Source organism: Meleagris gallopavo, chromosome 1, assembly GCF_000146605.3.
Source record: "Meleagris gallopavo isolate NT-WF06-2002-E0010 breed Aviagen turkey brand Nicholas breeding stock chromosome 1, Turkey_5.1, whole genome shotgun sequence".
Classification (NCBI taxonomy): domain Eukaryota; kingdom Metazoa; phylum Chordata; class Aves; order Galliformes; family Phasianidae; genus Meleagris; species Meleagris gallopavo.
Window position 1 is genome coordinate 177578153 of NC_015011.2, and position 16864 is coordinate 177595016.

The window sequence follows — 16864 nt, forward strand, 5'->3', positions numbered from 1 at the left end:
GAATAAAGTGAAATATTTTGTAATATTGTAACTTTTAGGATCTTATGTGTAGATTTTGATGGAAAAAAACTCTTAAGAGGGAAAGGCTGTCAGAAATGGGTAGGCAGAAGGCTTTTCTTCAGCTCTTCATTGGCAGCGTAACTTTTAGTGAGTTGAAAACCCACCAGTGTCTCAGTGTTGGAGACACTGGATTGAAATGGCAGAATATTGTGAGGCGAACAATTTGTAGTCGGAAGTATCCCATGTACTTTTATTTTTGAGTGTCTAATCAGTGATGTTAACCATTTTAGTAGTTTGTATTTAAAATATAGATGGCTTTGCATAAATGATCTTGTGTGAGGATTGAGAAAGATTACACCAAAATTACTTAGGCTTCCTGTAGAGACCAATAGAATTTTTTTGAAAAACTAGACAGAATTTAATAAAAGAAAAAGAAACTTTTGAAGAAAGTAATGACTTACACTGAGGTTGAGAAATGCCTTACACAATTTGTCTACTATAAAGTCTGTAAGAGAGTTGACTTCATTGAAAACAGATAAGTATGAACATTTGTGTGAATCATATTTTGTTTTATATGTAGAACTCAGTTAACTGTTACTATTTCTTAATGCTCAAACCTGAGTTGATGGGGTATTTTTTATAAGGTATTGTTTTGTTGCCGTGCCTTACTGCTTTGGTGACCATTCCTTAGCTGAAAGGTGAGTAGTTCTATGTGAATTGTGAAGCTTCTGGCCACTGATACTTGAAGAAAACTGTATGAACTACATTCTTGGTATTTATGTATATATCTGGTATGGTCTCCTCTATTTCATCTGAACTATCTGTTCAAAACTGTTAATTTCATGGTTTCATAGAGTGCTTAAGAACATACTAATATCATTAAAAACCTGAAAATTATCTTGACAATTTTCTATATGCTTAAGACTACTATCGGTGGTGATGAGGGTGCAAGAACATGGTATGTGATAACGGTGCAGTGCTCAAGAAATATCAATTGTAGTATTTGAAGCAGGGGGAACCTGTACTGTATTACATACATAATATATATGCAATTTGAAAACACTTTTCAATTTTTTTTGTATATTTGATTTCTACAGCTAACATTAGGAGTTGAAAATGTGAGGAAATAAAAATTTTTAATGCTCGCACCTGGAGTGATTAGTAAGCATAGTGCTATTGTTAGTTACCATCATAGGTTTTTCTGAAAGCAAAATACTTGGATGAATCAGACCCTTTAGATTTATTTGTATTAGTGAATTGTGAAATATCTTGTGAAAGTCATGCAACAGGATGGGAAGTCTTTTGACTTGTAGGAAGAATTATAATTTGAAAATAGGATTATTCATTGTTTGCGTCCTTTCTTTTTTTGAAAAAGGAGCTTCTCAAATTGTTATTCATTACTACTCATCTGTTGCCTTAGAGCTTTTTTTTTTTTTGTCTCCCCTGTAACTGCATGTCATCATTTTTTCTTGTTCTCTTGCAGTTTAAGTTGTTTTTCCAGGTACCGGTTGACTTCGGAGCTTCTTAACAGCTTGCCTGTGTATTTCACTAGGAAAAATACTCTCGCTGCTGAATTTTACCTCCCTCTAATGGATGGTTAGGGGTGACTTCAGGGAGGGCCTGAAGCAGGCTGCTGCTCAACAGAACAGTGGGTAGTCGCATAGTGAGGAAGAGAAGCCCTTAAAAGGCAACCTGATTACCGTTATGTTCAACCGTATCAGCCAGCAACAGTTCAGCTGCTCTATCAGAACTGTCTGCTGATATTCCTTTCTATGCAGTGTTTCAAATAAATGATGTGGAATAGTCAGTTAGATTTACCTTTTTTTTTTATCTTTTTTTCATACTGCAAAAATTTGTTAGTTCACAATTTTTGTGGGGTAGGATTGTATCTGGATTCCTTTGAGTAAAAGCTGTAGTAAGTTAAGTAGAAGTTTTAATATTTAATATGTCAAGCATTTAATCACTTTCATGATACATGCTGTCAGTTAACATTGAGTATTTCTTGATAGGGGATTTACTTTAAATGCTTTAAATTTGTGTTAGCTGTATAATTCATGTCCCCGTTATGAAAATGCACAAGAATACTACAAATTGTAAGTGTAAAACAATAGGAATAATACTTCTTTGAAGTACATAGATCAGCAGATAGAGATTCTAAGTTCATGGTTCTGAAGTCTACACCAGAAACATTTTTATATAGTAGAAATTCATTGCTAAAGCTGCAAAATGATAAATAACTTTATTGTAATCACATTAACAACAGACTTAAATACAAAACAAAATGAAATATGGGTATCAGTCCTACCCTTCCTCCTTCTTCTGTTTTACTGACGGGTAACTAAAGACTTGTAGAATTTCAAGCTGAGAAAAAACAGTAGTTTATTGGGTTGAAGAAGTGTAGTATGATGTAGTAAGAAGTGTGTATTATGTAGTTTGCCTTCTGTCTTTCTCAGGAAAAAAAAAAAACTGCTTATTTCTAGGAAGCAGTAATTCTGTAGCTTTGTATTTGAAAGTTCTCATCTAATTGACTCTGTATTTGGCTCTGCATTGTATGACACATTTCAAATTAGAAATAAGCAAAAAACCTTACAGCTTGCAAAGGCATCACTCCTGATTTGATATTGCAAGAGTTGGAAGCCTCCCGAATTAGATACGTGCAGTAATTCAAAATCCTGTGCATTTATTTGTAGCGGCTTATAGTTTTTAAAACTATGAAGAAGCCAAGTTTTTATTCACAAGTGGACATCTAGGCATGCTTTTATGTATGCATGGTTTGATTCACAGAAACCTTAGCCATGTTATCTTTCTACTATGCTGGGTGAGGGATTGATAGGATGGAATACGCTTCTTTGTTTCTCAGAGCTGAAGTGTAGTAGTAGGCTCATATCAATAAGACTGTATGCTCATTTTGCAACTACATAGATTCATCTAAATTGAACTGATGATGATATATTAAAATGTTGGTTAACATTACTCTGAAAGATCTGACAAAATAGTTGCACGTTCTTCTGTAACAGAATTGTAATGTGGGTTCTAGAGTCAGAAGAAATCTTGTTCATCAACCAGTCTTTGTAGCAGGGCCTGGAAACCTGGCTTTGTCTTTCAGTTATAAGGCCTTATTTTCTTCATCACCACATTAAGCCTTATTCCTTTCAAAATCGTCTAGTCATATTAAAATTGCTATGATGAATGCATTTTGAAATCACAAATACTCAGTTAAAATAGCTTTTAGCAAGCTGGCTCAATTGCTTAGGATAATAAAGCTATTTACAGAGTGTCTGAACTTGTAAATCCTAAGAGGAATGATTTTCAGAATCAGGTAAATTTTTTGTATTTGTTCTCAAGATGCATGTGTCTACACTTGAGGGCAGAATATATTTTAATGTTTCTTCCAGAACATTCATGAGAATATATTTCTTTGGTGTAAGTTTCATTGTTTTTCATGAACTGTGAATTTTCTACTTCATCTTTTTGATATGAACAGCGATACCAGCATCTCTTGCAATCTGTGATAGGTGAACTCTGTTTTCCTCAAAGTAATGATTTTTGCATGTTGTTTCACAGCAGGACATGGTCCATGATCAGTAGTGTCAGAACTTCTTAAATGTTGGATGGCTGAGCATCGATTGAATCAGAATCAATTTCACTTATTTCTCTGTTTAGTTTAAATGCATGTTATACTGTTTACACTGATACTACGTTTTTGTGCTGGTTTCTGAACTCAGACAAAAAAGTTGTACCATAGCTTAGTTAAGTTAAAACTATTTGAGCAAAGTAGAACTGGCAGGTTGAATTTGCTTATCATAATGTAACGCATCAGACCTTGCTTTCCACTAAAACCATTGGTTTAAGCTGTAAAGACAGATTTAATTGTATTATTGAACGATGGCCTTTAGACAACAATGTAATAAGACCTTCATTGACAATTTATACTAGTTAATGAGGAACATTGGCCTAAGTTGGAGTCATTTGCAGTTGATTATTTAACTTTTTGGGAACTGAAGATTGCATCTAATAAGTGAAACTTGTTTTATAAGACTAAAGGTTAAATATCACAATTATTCTGTATTGTGAAGATGAACTTCTACATTTGATTTTATACAAGTAGAGGAATATATTTAACTTTGTCCCATGTACATTTTCGTAATTAATGGAAACTGTAAAACCTTGACATTTTTCATTTTCATTGAATAAATGGGAATGTTTTCAATTCTAATAATGATAGGTTGATCATGAAAATTATGTTTACTTACAGAGAGAACAGGAAATGAGAATGGGTGATATGGGTCCTCGTGGAGCAATTAACATGGGAGGTAGGGATCTGAAGGAAAAAGGCTTCTATAATGTAAAATTTCTTTTTCTTTGGGACTGTACATGTTACTCAAGTGTAATTCATCAGTGGCAACTACTGGTAAAATGGAGTAAACAGAATTGGGAAATAGGAAACAAAAATATGATTTCCTTACAAACAGCTTTTTTATTTCCAGTTAATGTGTTTTAAATACCCATGGGAGAAAAAAGCTGTGTGCGAGATGAGAGAAGCCAACAGGCAAGGAAAGATAATACTCCAGAAATTATGCAATGCAAGACAGGAATTTTCTGTTTCAAAAGTCTTTGGTGCTCTTCTAGAGGGATCAGAACAATTGGAACTGTAACTGCGCAGTGAAATGATTCCGTACTTAAGTAGGTCAGTTCTTGACAAAAGTTTAGTAAATAATTGTGCTCTACAAATTTATTGTGAATCTGTATTTGCAAGTAATTCTCCGTTTACTTTTGTGACTTAAACTGTTGTCACTGCTAATTTACAAGAGTATTGGCTTAAGAATTAGTATTTGCCTTGTACGCTCAGACTTGAAACAGCTTGGAATATTACTCAGCCAGAATATCTGCTTTTAAACAAGACTGAAATATAGAATATTTCTTTTAGGAAGCTTCTTGACTAACATTAACTTAAAATGATAAACTTAAGTGTTTTTTTCTGTATTTCTATATTAAATTTGAAAGCATATACAAAACTTACTAAATGCTGTGGTTTAATTCAGAGTAATGTGAATTGGTTAATGGATGAATGTACTTGCTCAGTCTCCATTTTAGAATACATTATTCACCACTTGCATTCACTGAAACATTTATAACTGCAAAATGGAATCCGACTTATTCATTTGCAGAAGATGAACTTTAGAATTAATTCCAAAGGAAGACATTGTCAAGGTCAAGTTACTTTGAAGTAGTAACCTGAAGCATAAACTGATGACTTTTTAATTTTGTAGTTAAAATTTTGCTTATTGTTTTAGTGGAGTCTTGAAAATCTCAATTAAAGAGGCTTTGTGAGTATTGATATCGTGCACCTTGCCCACCAGCATTAGCAGTTTCCACAAGATATACTTTATATAAATAGATTTAAAATGTATATTTATAGCTGTAGCTTTCCACTTTGCAGGTTTTAATGTTTACCTATATCCATCATTGTCTTGCTTTGTAGGCTTTGTGCTATCATTGTACATTTTAAACTTGATTTAAAAAGAAAGAAAAAAATCTAGAAATAAGTGTGTGGTTTCAAAATAAGCTATTGTAACAGCTAACCCCAGTTTTAGAAAGGGAAAAGTATTCTGAATAGGTAAAATTAGTGCTTCTCTCCACAGTATCTGAATTTTAGGTTAACTCCTGATAGAGATTTTTTTTTTTTCCCCTGGCCATGAACAACATTACCACTACTCAAAATAACTCAAAAATCCCAAGAACCTCGAAAGAAATTAATGAGAAAAGGGGAAAAAAACAGAACTTAAACCTTTAAATAGTAGACTTTTATTACTGATGCTATCATAGTTTTTCACAACATTTCTACTGGAATTGTAATTTTTAACTGGCTTTTACATGTGCCACGTGTGACTTTTCATGATACGGGGAGCTGAAGTATCTTCAGTAATGGGAAGCCTACATGACAGCAGTATTTTAAAGCTAGACACCTCTGAAATGGATTTAACTAGTGATAGACTGACATTTGCAGAACCAATCATTTTTATATCATGTTTAGCAAGCACATTCTGAGAGATTCCATAACACCACATCATAGCACTTAACTGTAACTCTAATGCTAGAGGTAGCTAATAAATATTCTCCTAAGCTGGGAAAAACTGATTTCAGGAACTACCTCTGTATTGATGAGAGTTATTGATTTATTGCCTGTTGTGCCAGACCTTGGCATGTATGTTTTGGACTCATAAAATATATTTTTTCAGCCCTGCTCAGAGATGTGCATTAGTCTCTGCTGTGGCATGAGCTCGATAGACTGCTTTCTGTCTATTCACTGGATGAAGTATAGAAACAAACTGCTAACATCAGTGTGCCTCTGGAAAGAATTAGGATTAAGTGATTGGCTCTTAAGATTTGTTAGAGAGCTTTCTGAGGTATAGATAAGAAGCTTTTGTGGCCTCTTACAGAAGCTGTGCAGGACTCCAGTTTATATTACGCTCCCCAGCTGCCTTCCTTCTATCATGGCTGGCTGAAATTGGCTTACTAGTACAGAGAGGCTTTCTGTCATGGGTTACTTTGGAGGAAGCATGTATGTGTTTGTATGGTAAAGAATCATAGCATCATTAAGGTTGGAAAAGACCACTAAGATCATCTATTCCAACTTTCAGCCAATCACCCATGCTCACTAAACCATGTCCCTCAGTGCCACATCTACGTGGTTCTTGAAAATCTCAGGGGGCAATGGCTATGTAGGATAAGAACTCACTACTGTTGAAGAATGACTGAACAGTATCTGCATGTGTGGCAGTCTGGCTGAGCTTAATGAGCATACTGGTAAGCAGGCCTTAACAGGTCACTGAGCATTGACTGCTTTGAGTTCTGCTACCAGCACTGAGCACTGCCATCATTGTAGTCATATAGGATATGATTAGCCTTTAAAAATAGAGGTTTGTCCTTATTTTGTCAATTTAAATACCTCCTTTTCCTTCCACATTTAATTCTTGAATGATTGACGTTGAAGAACAGTTTTATGAGATTTTCATCTATAATTTTCTCTTGGATTACAGCACAATCTTTTACTTGTGAAATGATAAGTTTGTGGGTTGATAAGAAGCATCCAAGTTACACATGCCTTTATTTTGGCTCCATGCTGTAATGCTTGGAGTGTCAGCACTAAGCTTAGGAAAATACTGCTTTTAAAAATACAGAGTTTTTCTCTCTTGCTTTTGATAACCTTCATATGTGCTGCTGCATTGTATTGCTGGGATTGTTTTTCCTAAGCAGCTTGCAGTTGCCTAAGTCTTTAAGTTTTAGCAACAGCATCTTGATGTGGTACTTCAGTGACTGCTGAGATGGGATGTGTGCTCAATACTGATAATAAATATGCAATTTTACATACACGCAGAAAATGAGTACTATATTTGCACTACATGAACTGCGTATGACGATGAACATGTATATTTCTAAAAGTATGAGAGTCGAGAGATTGATATGTTGGAATAAAAATGATGTATTTTAGTCTGGCAACATCTGAATTTCTTGACTTTAGTTTTTTCCCTCAAGTATTGCTAGGACTTGAAACATATGCTAGATTCCAAAGATATGTTTTCTTCCTTTGCAAAATTTTGGATGCAGGCTTCTGGTTGAATAGCGTGCGTTATTGTGGGGGGGAGAAAGTTGCATCACCATGAGTCTTAGAGTTGATGACATGTCATAATAGCAGATATAAAAGATTTATATAATCTGACCTTTTCTTTCTCATAACAAAAGCGAATGCTGGCAGAGTGGTGTTTTTGTAACTCAATGTTGTAGCTAAATAATCTCTTTGAAAGAAGTTCTTAAGCTATGTGAATCACAGTTTTGGAGAAATTTTCATCTGTAACTTTTAACACCAACAAAATTTTTTTTGTGTTTTTATTATAAAAATAATTTAGATGCTATATTTCTTTATGTTGTGTTACTGATAACTGATAACTCATTGTAAAGTTGAGTATCGTCATTGCTATTGCATTTATATGATGTTACATTATATTATTTTAACAGCTACAAGTAATGTTAATGCTGACAGAACAGTTTTTGCAAATCTGTATTTAATACAGTAATCCTTAAAGAGCCAAGTTGCCTAATAGGTGTCAATTACTGCAAAATCACTTGAGATTTTTTTCTAAATGTAGAGTGCATAGTGCATATATACATTATATGAACACTTCATGTTCTGCATGGAAACAGTACAGTTAAATTTAGCTGCAAAGTTTAGGCTTCTCAACTACAGAAGGCAGATGATGTAATACAAAATTAATCTGTTTAAAAGCAGATGATTGAGATAAATGTACAGTCCCAAAGAATACATATTTTTTTATATTTCACGTATTGGAAGTCTGGTACATTTGGGTTTTAAAATATTATAAATTGTTTGTTTATTTTGTAAAATTCAGATAGGACAGCTCTAAGTGTAGATTGTTTTGCATAGATGCGTTTAGCCCAGCACCTGCTGGTAACCAAGGCCCTCCTCCAATGATGGGTATGAATATGAACAACAGAGGAACTTTGCCTGGCCCTGCAATGGGTCCTGGTCCTTCCATGGGACCAGAAGGAGCTGCAAATATGGGAACACCAATGATGCCAGATAATGGAACAGTGGTAACGTATCACGAATTTAATTACTTTGAATAGCTGTCATATCTCATGACACATTTTTATTACCAAAGATATTTTCACACTGAATAAGACCCCGTTAAAAGTTTTGACTTTGTTAAAAGTAATTGATAGACTTGTTCACTGAAATACGTCGCAGAAAGAAAATATTTAGTATTAAAATAGAATTAGGAAAATTCCTCTTTCTTCAGGTGAGGAGGAAATTATTTGATCAGTAAGCAGACTTCTAAAATTGAGGTTAGATTGCACAGTATTTGTGGTAAAACCTGCATGTATAACCTGTCCTCAGAAACGATGATAAAGGGAAATCAGACGTGAAGAAGCATCCGTGTACTTGAGTAATCTGTAAAATTAGGCTTCTGCTGGTTTTTTCTTTTGTAAAACAAGATTGCATTACCAGCTTTTTTTTTATAAATATTGGAAGCTGTGTATAGTGTGAAGATATCTTTGTGTAAACTACTCAGTTTTTTAATATGACCTTAGTATTTTCTACTTTCTTCCAAATGGTGTTGAAAGCATGAGTTTGACAGTAATCACTTGGAAAACAAATACGCCAACAGCTGCTAGGCATAACTGTCAGGTCAATGCAGGAAAGTAGAATTGCCCAGTTGCTGAAGGTACTGCGAGTATAGGACAGACATCTGGATTTCTTTTATCAAGAGCAGATATGCCATTGGGCTGCAATTAGAGCACTAGCTATTTTTGCTCTGGTCTTACAGCCAGTCACTTTTCCTAGCTGTAATGTCTTATGTAGAGAAACAACTCTATCATTTTAGGTCTCACGTTTACATACCTTTAAGTATTTTTCTGTAAATAGACACTTGAGATGTTCTAGTGGTGGTGTGTTATAAAGAAGTAGGAAGTACAGCAGTGATTCCATTTAATTTCATTGGAACACTGAAGCATTTGGTAGCTGTAGTTTTTGAATGCCTTCTAAACAGTATCAGTCTGTGACTGAGATATCCATACAATGAAGTTGTGAGAAAATCCTTTGTTCTTTAAAATGAGATTTTGAGTGCAAAACGTACGATGAGTCTGTTCTTTCCCAGTGAGAGGAGTTGATTGTGCTTCATATCGTATGACAGGCTCGTTTTATCAGTTCCATAACTTCTCACAAGGACGGGGGACAAGTGGCACTCTTCAAAGAATACTATTGCCAGAGATGCTTTTACTGGAAACTCCTGTGTTACTGACCAGTCACCTCTGGAACATTATTTTGTGGTTATATAGATGCTGAAAAGAGGTGTGAGGAAAAAAACTGGAGTTACCAATCATGTTGTCTATCTGAAATTGTTGTTTTTCTACAAGGTCATTCCAGTTATGAAAATATAGGGAATGGCTTTTACAGACTTTACAAGATACAGACTAAATATGAAGCAGTTAGTTTTCATTTTCTCCTGTTACTGAAGGACAAATTAGATGCCCTTTCATTTTGGACTTTAAAGGCTTTTAGTTGGGGTGACAGATGCCTACAGAAAGGTCCTTCTTGTGTTTTTGTTGGCATTGGAGAGACACTTCAAAGATTGTCTGAGCTCTGTCCCCTGAGGCACTGTGAGAGTTGTTTTCCATTTCTATGGAGAGAAACAGAGAATACGATTTATAGACCAGAAGAGTAATTTTCATTTTTTAGACTTTGAATTTTGTTAGGTAGAATTTTTTTCTTGTTCTACTGCTATCCTTTAAAATATCTTTGAACATAATGATTAAAGATAGCTTTTTCCCTTATACATTATTGTAGGTAGGTAATTAGTGTAGTTTTCTCTTTAGCTGGTTTGAGTTCTCCTTGTTAGAAAGAGTTGTTTTTTTGTCCAATAACGAAATGGTAAATATGACCATGAGTATGTGATAAGCATGTGTTGAAGTTCATATCCATTGCTACCAAGCTGTATTCATTTAAGATACTTTTCTAAACAAATTCCAAATAGTGCTGTAGATTTTAGGCTAATTTGGGACATTAGCAGATCTTTATGCAGCTGTTGAAATAATTTTTGATATATGATATATGAGCTTTCAAGTAATGCATATATATGCACAACCATGATCTAAATTCTATAAAATTTCTTTAATATAGATACTAGTACGTGTTTATCATTTAAGTGCCTTTGGAACTCTTGAGCCCTACTATTATTACTGGAGTTAGACTTTCGGAAGAATTATTCTGTTTCAGGCATATAAATAAAGTGGTAGTTATTAAAGCTCTTTTTGAGCTCTCAATCCCCGGGCAGTTGTATGGCTCACTGTTCAGAGGAATTTCTTCTGAAAGTGTAACTGTCCTCAGCGGCTGAAGAGTTATTTCAAAATCTGTTTTTACTATACATTTGTGCATTTAATGTTTGTCTTATGCTGAGGTAATGTTTTATATTTCATTATGTGGAATTCTCTTTTTAAACACTTGAATGGTGAACTATAAGTATTCAGATGCATGTTTTCTGTTTCAAGTCTTTATTGCTATAGCCAGATAAACCTAAGTACATAAAACTTTGTTAACGTTGGATAAGGAACTAAGGAACACATGGAACATTAACTGGATTTTCATCTTTTATTCATATTTCAGATTATAGTTTATTTTTGAATGAAGCAGTCTATGCATTTTATAACTAGTGTATTTGATTTGGGCTTTAAAAGTCCATTTAAAGATAACTAAGATTCATTACAAAAGGCTAACTCCAGGTCGTATGGTCTGAAATACACTTAAACTACAAATAGGTGGATATGTAAGTTCTAAGATGGCTTCACTATTAAAAGAATAAAACCGCAGTCTCTAGAAATAAATAATAAAAAAAAGTTGAACTTTTTCTAATTTAACAATGTTTCTGTGTCTAACTTCTTTGATAGAGAAGTGTTATGGTTAGTATGTGAGGCAAAAGAAGACTAGGGTATAAAATTACTGTTCACTCTCTTCTGTTACATAGAATATATTACTGCTTTGTCTTGAGCACCTGAGTTGGTCTTAATTAAAAACTTAAGAATTTACTCTACAAAGTTGGAGCATAACATTAGCAGTCTCTGATTTCCAATCCTTTTTGATAATAACTAATTGAATTGCTCCTTTCTTCCCTCTATGTGTGATCCCGATTCTGCTGGACTATCTGCTGAACTTCCTGACAACATCACTTGTGTAACTTACATCACTTTTGTTGTAACTTACATTTGGCATGTTCCAAATGGACTTGTTTTAGCATAATGAGAGATTCCCTCAAGGAGGTCCATCACAGATGGGCTCACCTCTGGTTAGTAGAACGGGCTCCGAAACTCCTCAGCCGCCCATGAGTGGTGTAGGTACCGTGAGTGGTGGACCTGGTGGCTTTGGTAGAGGAAACCCAGGGGGCAACTTTGAAGGACCTAACAAGCGTCGCAGATACTAAAACTTACTTCATTCCTTGCTGTTAAGAAATTCCAGTAAACATACGGTGATATGCCTTTATAATTTTAGCTGTTATCTGGAAACGGTTTTATTGTTACTGTAGTCTTTAAAACAGTTTCTTTTGTAAAACTTTTTTGTATTCAGTCATAGGCTTTGTAGTATAGAGCAGAAATTATGCAGATCATTATGTAAGGCAATGTGTTTGTGACTAGCAAAATACAGTGTGTGACTATGCTGTAAAACATGCGGTTATCTGATTACAATAAAATATACAATACACATGAAAGGATTTTGGGAATGTTATTACAAATACTGAGTGAGAATAATTTTATGCTTGGTTATAAGTGGCATCGTTTTCATTCTTAGTGTGTGTCGAAAATTCCGTTCTTAGTGAATCTGTTCAGCTTGAACTGCATGTAGCAGTGCGTACTATGAACAATTTACATTGCAACTGCTTAAGTTTGCTTCAACTTTTGAAGAGCATAAAGTTTTATACAAAGTGTTCTTATAAGGATACTGTGTCTTTTTATCTCAGCTTCCCTCTGCAAATTTAGTCTGACAGTGTTTGTCCTATCAATCACTGGAAAAATTTAACTTTGACAGAAAAATAACTTCTGGAAAAGAAACCTGTATGTTTTCTTTGTTCACGATGGAATGAATGAATTTATCTAAGAAACATTGTTGTGATATGTTCTAATGATTGTTAAAGTATCCTGGCATTGCAAGGGAAGGAAGCATTTGTGCAAGCTTATTTAAAACCTTTTGATGTATGATGTATCACTGTAGGTATACACCAGTACTTATTTCCCCCAGTGGTTGACATGAAACAAATCTGTTACAACAATTCACTGTTTAATTCGAAGACAAGTGTTCTCTGCTGGAATGATTGTTCACTCATAGGTAGAGGATTCATATGCTTCTAGAAGGACTGCACATTAGTATATGATTCTAAGATTCTTGACGTGGTTTTACTGAACAATGAATGTGGAAAACACTCATTTTCAACATTTCAGGCTAGCTTTGCTGATCAGGTCTTAAGATGGAACTAATGATAAAACTGCTAGGACGCTTACTGTATTCAAACTTCATCAGTCATGGAAGGTGATGGAAAAGGCCTATTGGTTCTATTCCTGTAATGGCAAGAAAACTGAGATGTTTTTGATTACTATTGCTTTTTTTTTTTCCTGTGAAAGTATTAGTGTTCTGTTTTTATCTGTTCGCTTCATGTTTTCACAAGTAGAAAAGATGAATATTATTTGCATGAATAGTGGTATTAAATTGATTCAAAACTAATTTGAGGTAATGTTCTCTAATTATATAAGGATGATATGTATGTTGCTCAAAGCATGGGATGCAAGCAGCAGAGAGCATGCATGTGTTATGTTCTAATATAGCACTGATGGTCTTGGTAAACTGTGAATAAATAGTAGTGGGAAAGATGCATTACTGACATCTTGGAAGCACACTGTTTAGATTGTCAATGTTGTATGGCCAAAGATAGAGATTGTTTTCATGGAATTTAAATATTACCATGTACATTAGATACTCACTTGTGGTATTACTAAGCATTTTCCTCTCAGTCATCTCTACTGTTGTCTTTTTTTCTGCTCTCATTTAGATGCATGCCACATCTTTATAGTTTGTACTGCAATAGCAAGATAGATTCAAATTCTGAAATACTGTTCCCTCCTTGATGCGTATCATATTATAGTGCTCATTCTTTACAAACAAACAAAAACCGTATAACCAGTTTTAATAAGTATACTGTTCCTAAAACTGAACGTTTGGGAAAGCTGCTACTATTCATTAGGTGTGAACAAGTATTCGTAGCAAATCCTTAAGCTTCTTACTTCCATGTTCTGCATTCAGTTGAAAATACAGTTTACTAGTGTGTATAAGTATTAGATTCCTTATGTCCCATCTCAATGGGCCTTGTTTTGAACACAACACTTTTAATGGGGGTTGAGAAAGATAGTATTGGTCTGAGTTATTTTGTAATTCTAATCTGCAAAACCATAAAGGGAGACTTGGTTTAAATAAGGTAACACGTACCATGTTTGTGAGTTCTGTTTTTTTTTTTTTTTCCCTAAAGAAGAAAACAGTCATTCAGAACTTTTAACCGACTCCTATGTATTTCATGTATATAAACCACCATCTCTGTAGTGTCTGAACATGTTTCAGGAGCCCAGTAAGCATACCAATACTGCAAAGTGGTTCATAATTTCCTAGCCAGCCACAGACTATTTTAAGTGCGTGTACTTGTGCTGCATTTTTTTGTTTGCAAGCCGAGATAATTTGAAGATTACTGTAGGTTTAAATTGATATTGGTGGTTTTCATTTTATAGTTGAGAGCCATTGTCAGTGTAAAACTGTGGTCCTTGGATGACTGCTGCATGCTAGCAGTGAGTTTGTCTGCTGCCCTTATTGCAGAAAACCATCTAATCCAGGAACCAAGCCATTAAGTCCTGAAGAAATACAGAAATGCTAAATATGGATATTATCGTATCACACAGAATGGCCAGGGTTGGAAGGGACCTCAAGGATCATGAATCTCCAACCCCCCTGCCACATGCAGGGCCACCATCCTCCACATTTAATACTAGACCAGGCTGCCCAGGGCCCCATCCAACCTGGCCTTGAACACTTCCAGGGACGAGGCATCCACAACCTCTCTGGGCAGCCTATTGCAGCACCTCACCACTCTCTCTGTAAAGAACTTCCCCCTGACATCCAACCTAAATCTCCCCTCCCTCAACTTAGAACCATTTCCCCTTGTCCTGCAGCTATCAACCCTTTCAAAGAGTTGATTCCCCTCCTGTTTGTAGGCTCCCTTTAGGTACTGAAAGGCTGCAATGAGGTCACCTCACAGCCTTCTTTTCTCCAGGCTGAACAAGCCCTGCTCCCTCAGCCTGTCTTAGTAGGGGAGGTGCTCCAGTCCCTGATCATCTTTGTGGCTTTCCTTTGGACCCTCTGGATTTAATGAATTCCATCTGTAGCTAATGACAGGCTGCCCTGTCTCTAAGATAAGTTTTCTTAGCATTACCTGGCCATAGAATCAACATGATTGTATACTGCTCAGCAGTAAAGGCAGTGTTTTTCATTTTGCCATATGTGGTAGTGAATGTAGCTGTACAAGGAACATATAATTTCCTTAGAAATTACAGAATTAGAATTTTTTTTTGCTTGAAGATAATGGCCATGTGCTCAAAATGATTCATCAAGATTAAAAGGAGTTCATCAGTTCTTCTGTGCACAGATGTGCTTGGATTTTGAACTCCTTGGTATGTTAGACTGGAAACAACAGTGAGGTTCTGTCTGCTGTGATCTGTGACAGTGCAGATAAGCTTGGAAGGTGTGTGAGACTGTTAAGAAGATCGTTTCTTTTCTTTGTATTTGAGTTCTTATGTTATGTATGAATTCAGTGTAAAATGTGGTATGAGATATAATTTCAGTACAAGCAGGCAGTAAAGCTTTAATATTCCATATAAGTAAAACCAAACAAAACCAATAATGCAGTTTCTCATAGAACACTACAGTGTATTCTATTTTTATTGGAACAAATGGAACACATTTGGGAATAATGAAAATCACTCTATGCTTGTTTATTAGCTTGTCATCCATGAGCTCTTGGTGTTTACAGTGTGACAGCAGTAGGTGGCTGCCCAGATTGGGGAAAAAAAATTATTCCTGGTTAAATGTTGACAAATAAACATTCAGAGTACTCTGACATGGGTCAGTGCATTTTTCCTCTCTAAATATTATGTGGGCAATTGATTTAAAATATTTGAGAAAAGCTTCTCTTGAATACTCTTTAGAATATAGTTAAGAATTCTTTTGGTTTTGGTTTTATTTTCTTTGCTAGTGGGTGTGGGCATTCATTGCTGGGATGAAAGGAAAGCAGTGAGAGCTACTGAAACACTGTGAAAAGCTGTAACTGCAGTTCAGAGCATTTTCAAATGGTCCAGCTTGTTAATTGCATTTGCGTTTATTGCCATGGTCACTTAAAGAACAACAAAAAACTTGATTTGTTCATAGTTCTTCATTCCAATGTGCTCATTAGGTAGAGCACATGGATACCTTGGGAAACTCAGTGGTGTTTCATATACTTGAACTACATTTATTTTGTAAAAAAAAAAACATTAAAATTACTGTGAATTATCTAACTATTCTTTATTGCGCACTCCTGTATTCTTTGCAGTTGAATCTAAAGGCACAGTAGAGTGAGGACCCTCATTAGGACAGAGGTTGTAACAAACAACAAGGATACAATGGAAACTAAATATTGCATGGACTTAATTTTAACCATTATCTAATAGAAGTTTATAGCTTCTCATTGAATGGTGTTCTGATCTGAAGTATATTCTCATATTTTCAAATTTATACCAAGCTAATTTTTCCTTTGTTTTTTTCTTTGTCACTTTAAAAATAGAATAGTAATTAGTGATTCTTTTAATAAAAGTACTACATTGAAGATATACGAACTTATACGAAGTGCTGATTATTAACCATTACAGTCTGCCTGTAGATAACTGCTCAGTAATGCTGAAGTAACTGACCCTAAGAGACATTCTCATGTTATTTAAAAAAATAAAAAATGAAATCCACGCAGCAACATTACATGTTTTTGGTTTAGATATTCAGCAAAGAAATAGTGTGCTCTGATGCTGTGAGGCTCAATTTTTTTTTTTTTTTAAGTTGTGACAACTGATTTATTGGCATACATCTTAATAAACATTTTTAACAAGTTACATGACAATTCCTTCTCATTTAAGATGACAGGTATTAATATACAGCAAGAGAGCTGATGAAATAGAAGGGAAGGCCAAGTGGTGACTAATGAAGTCGCTTTACATTGAGCCATAGGGGTGAGTG

General features: G+C 34.9%; 1 protein-coding gene across 1 annotated transcript; it reads left to right on the forward strand.

Moving 5' to 3' along the window:
* Positions 1-1481: 1481 nt before the first annotated feature.
* LOC104909250 (paraspeckle component 1-like) lies at positions 1482-13285 on the forward strand. Its single transcript, XM_031552076.1, has 3 exons — positions 1482-4313; positions 8444-8613; positions 11808-13285. The coding sequence occupies exons 1-3, from the start codon at positions 4268-4270 to the stop codon at positions 11991-11993; spliced, it is 402 nt and encodes a 133-aa protein (XP_031407936.1). The 5' UTR covers positions 1482-4267; the 3' UTR covers positions 11994-13285.
* The last annotated feature ends 3579 nt before the right edge of the window (positions 13286-16864 follow it).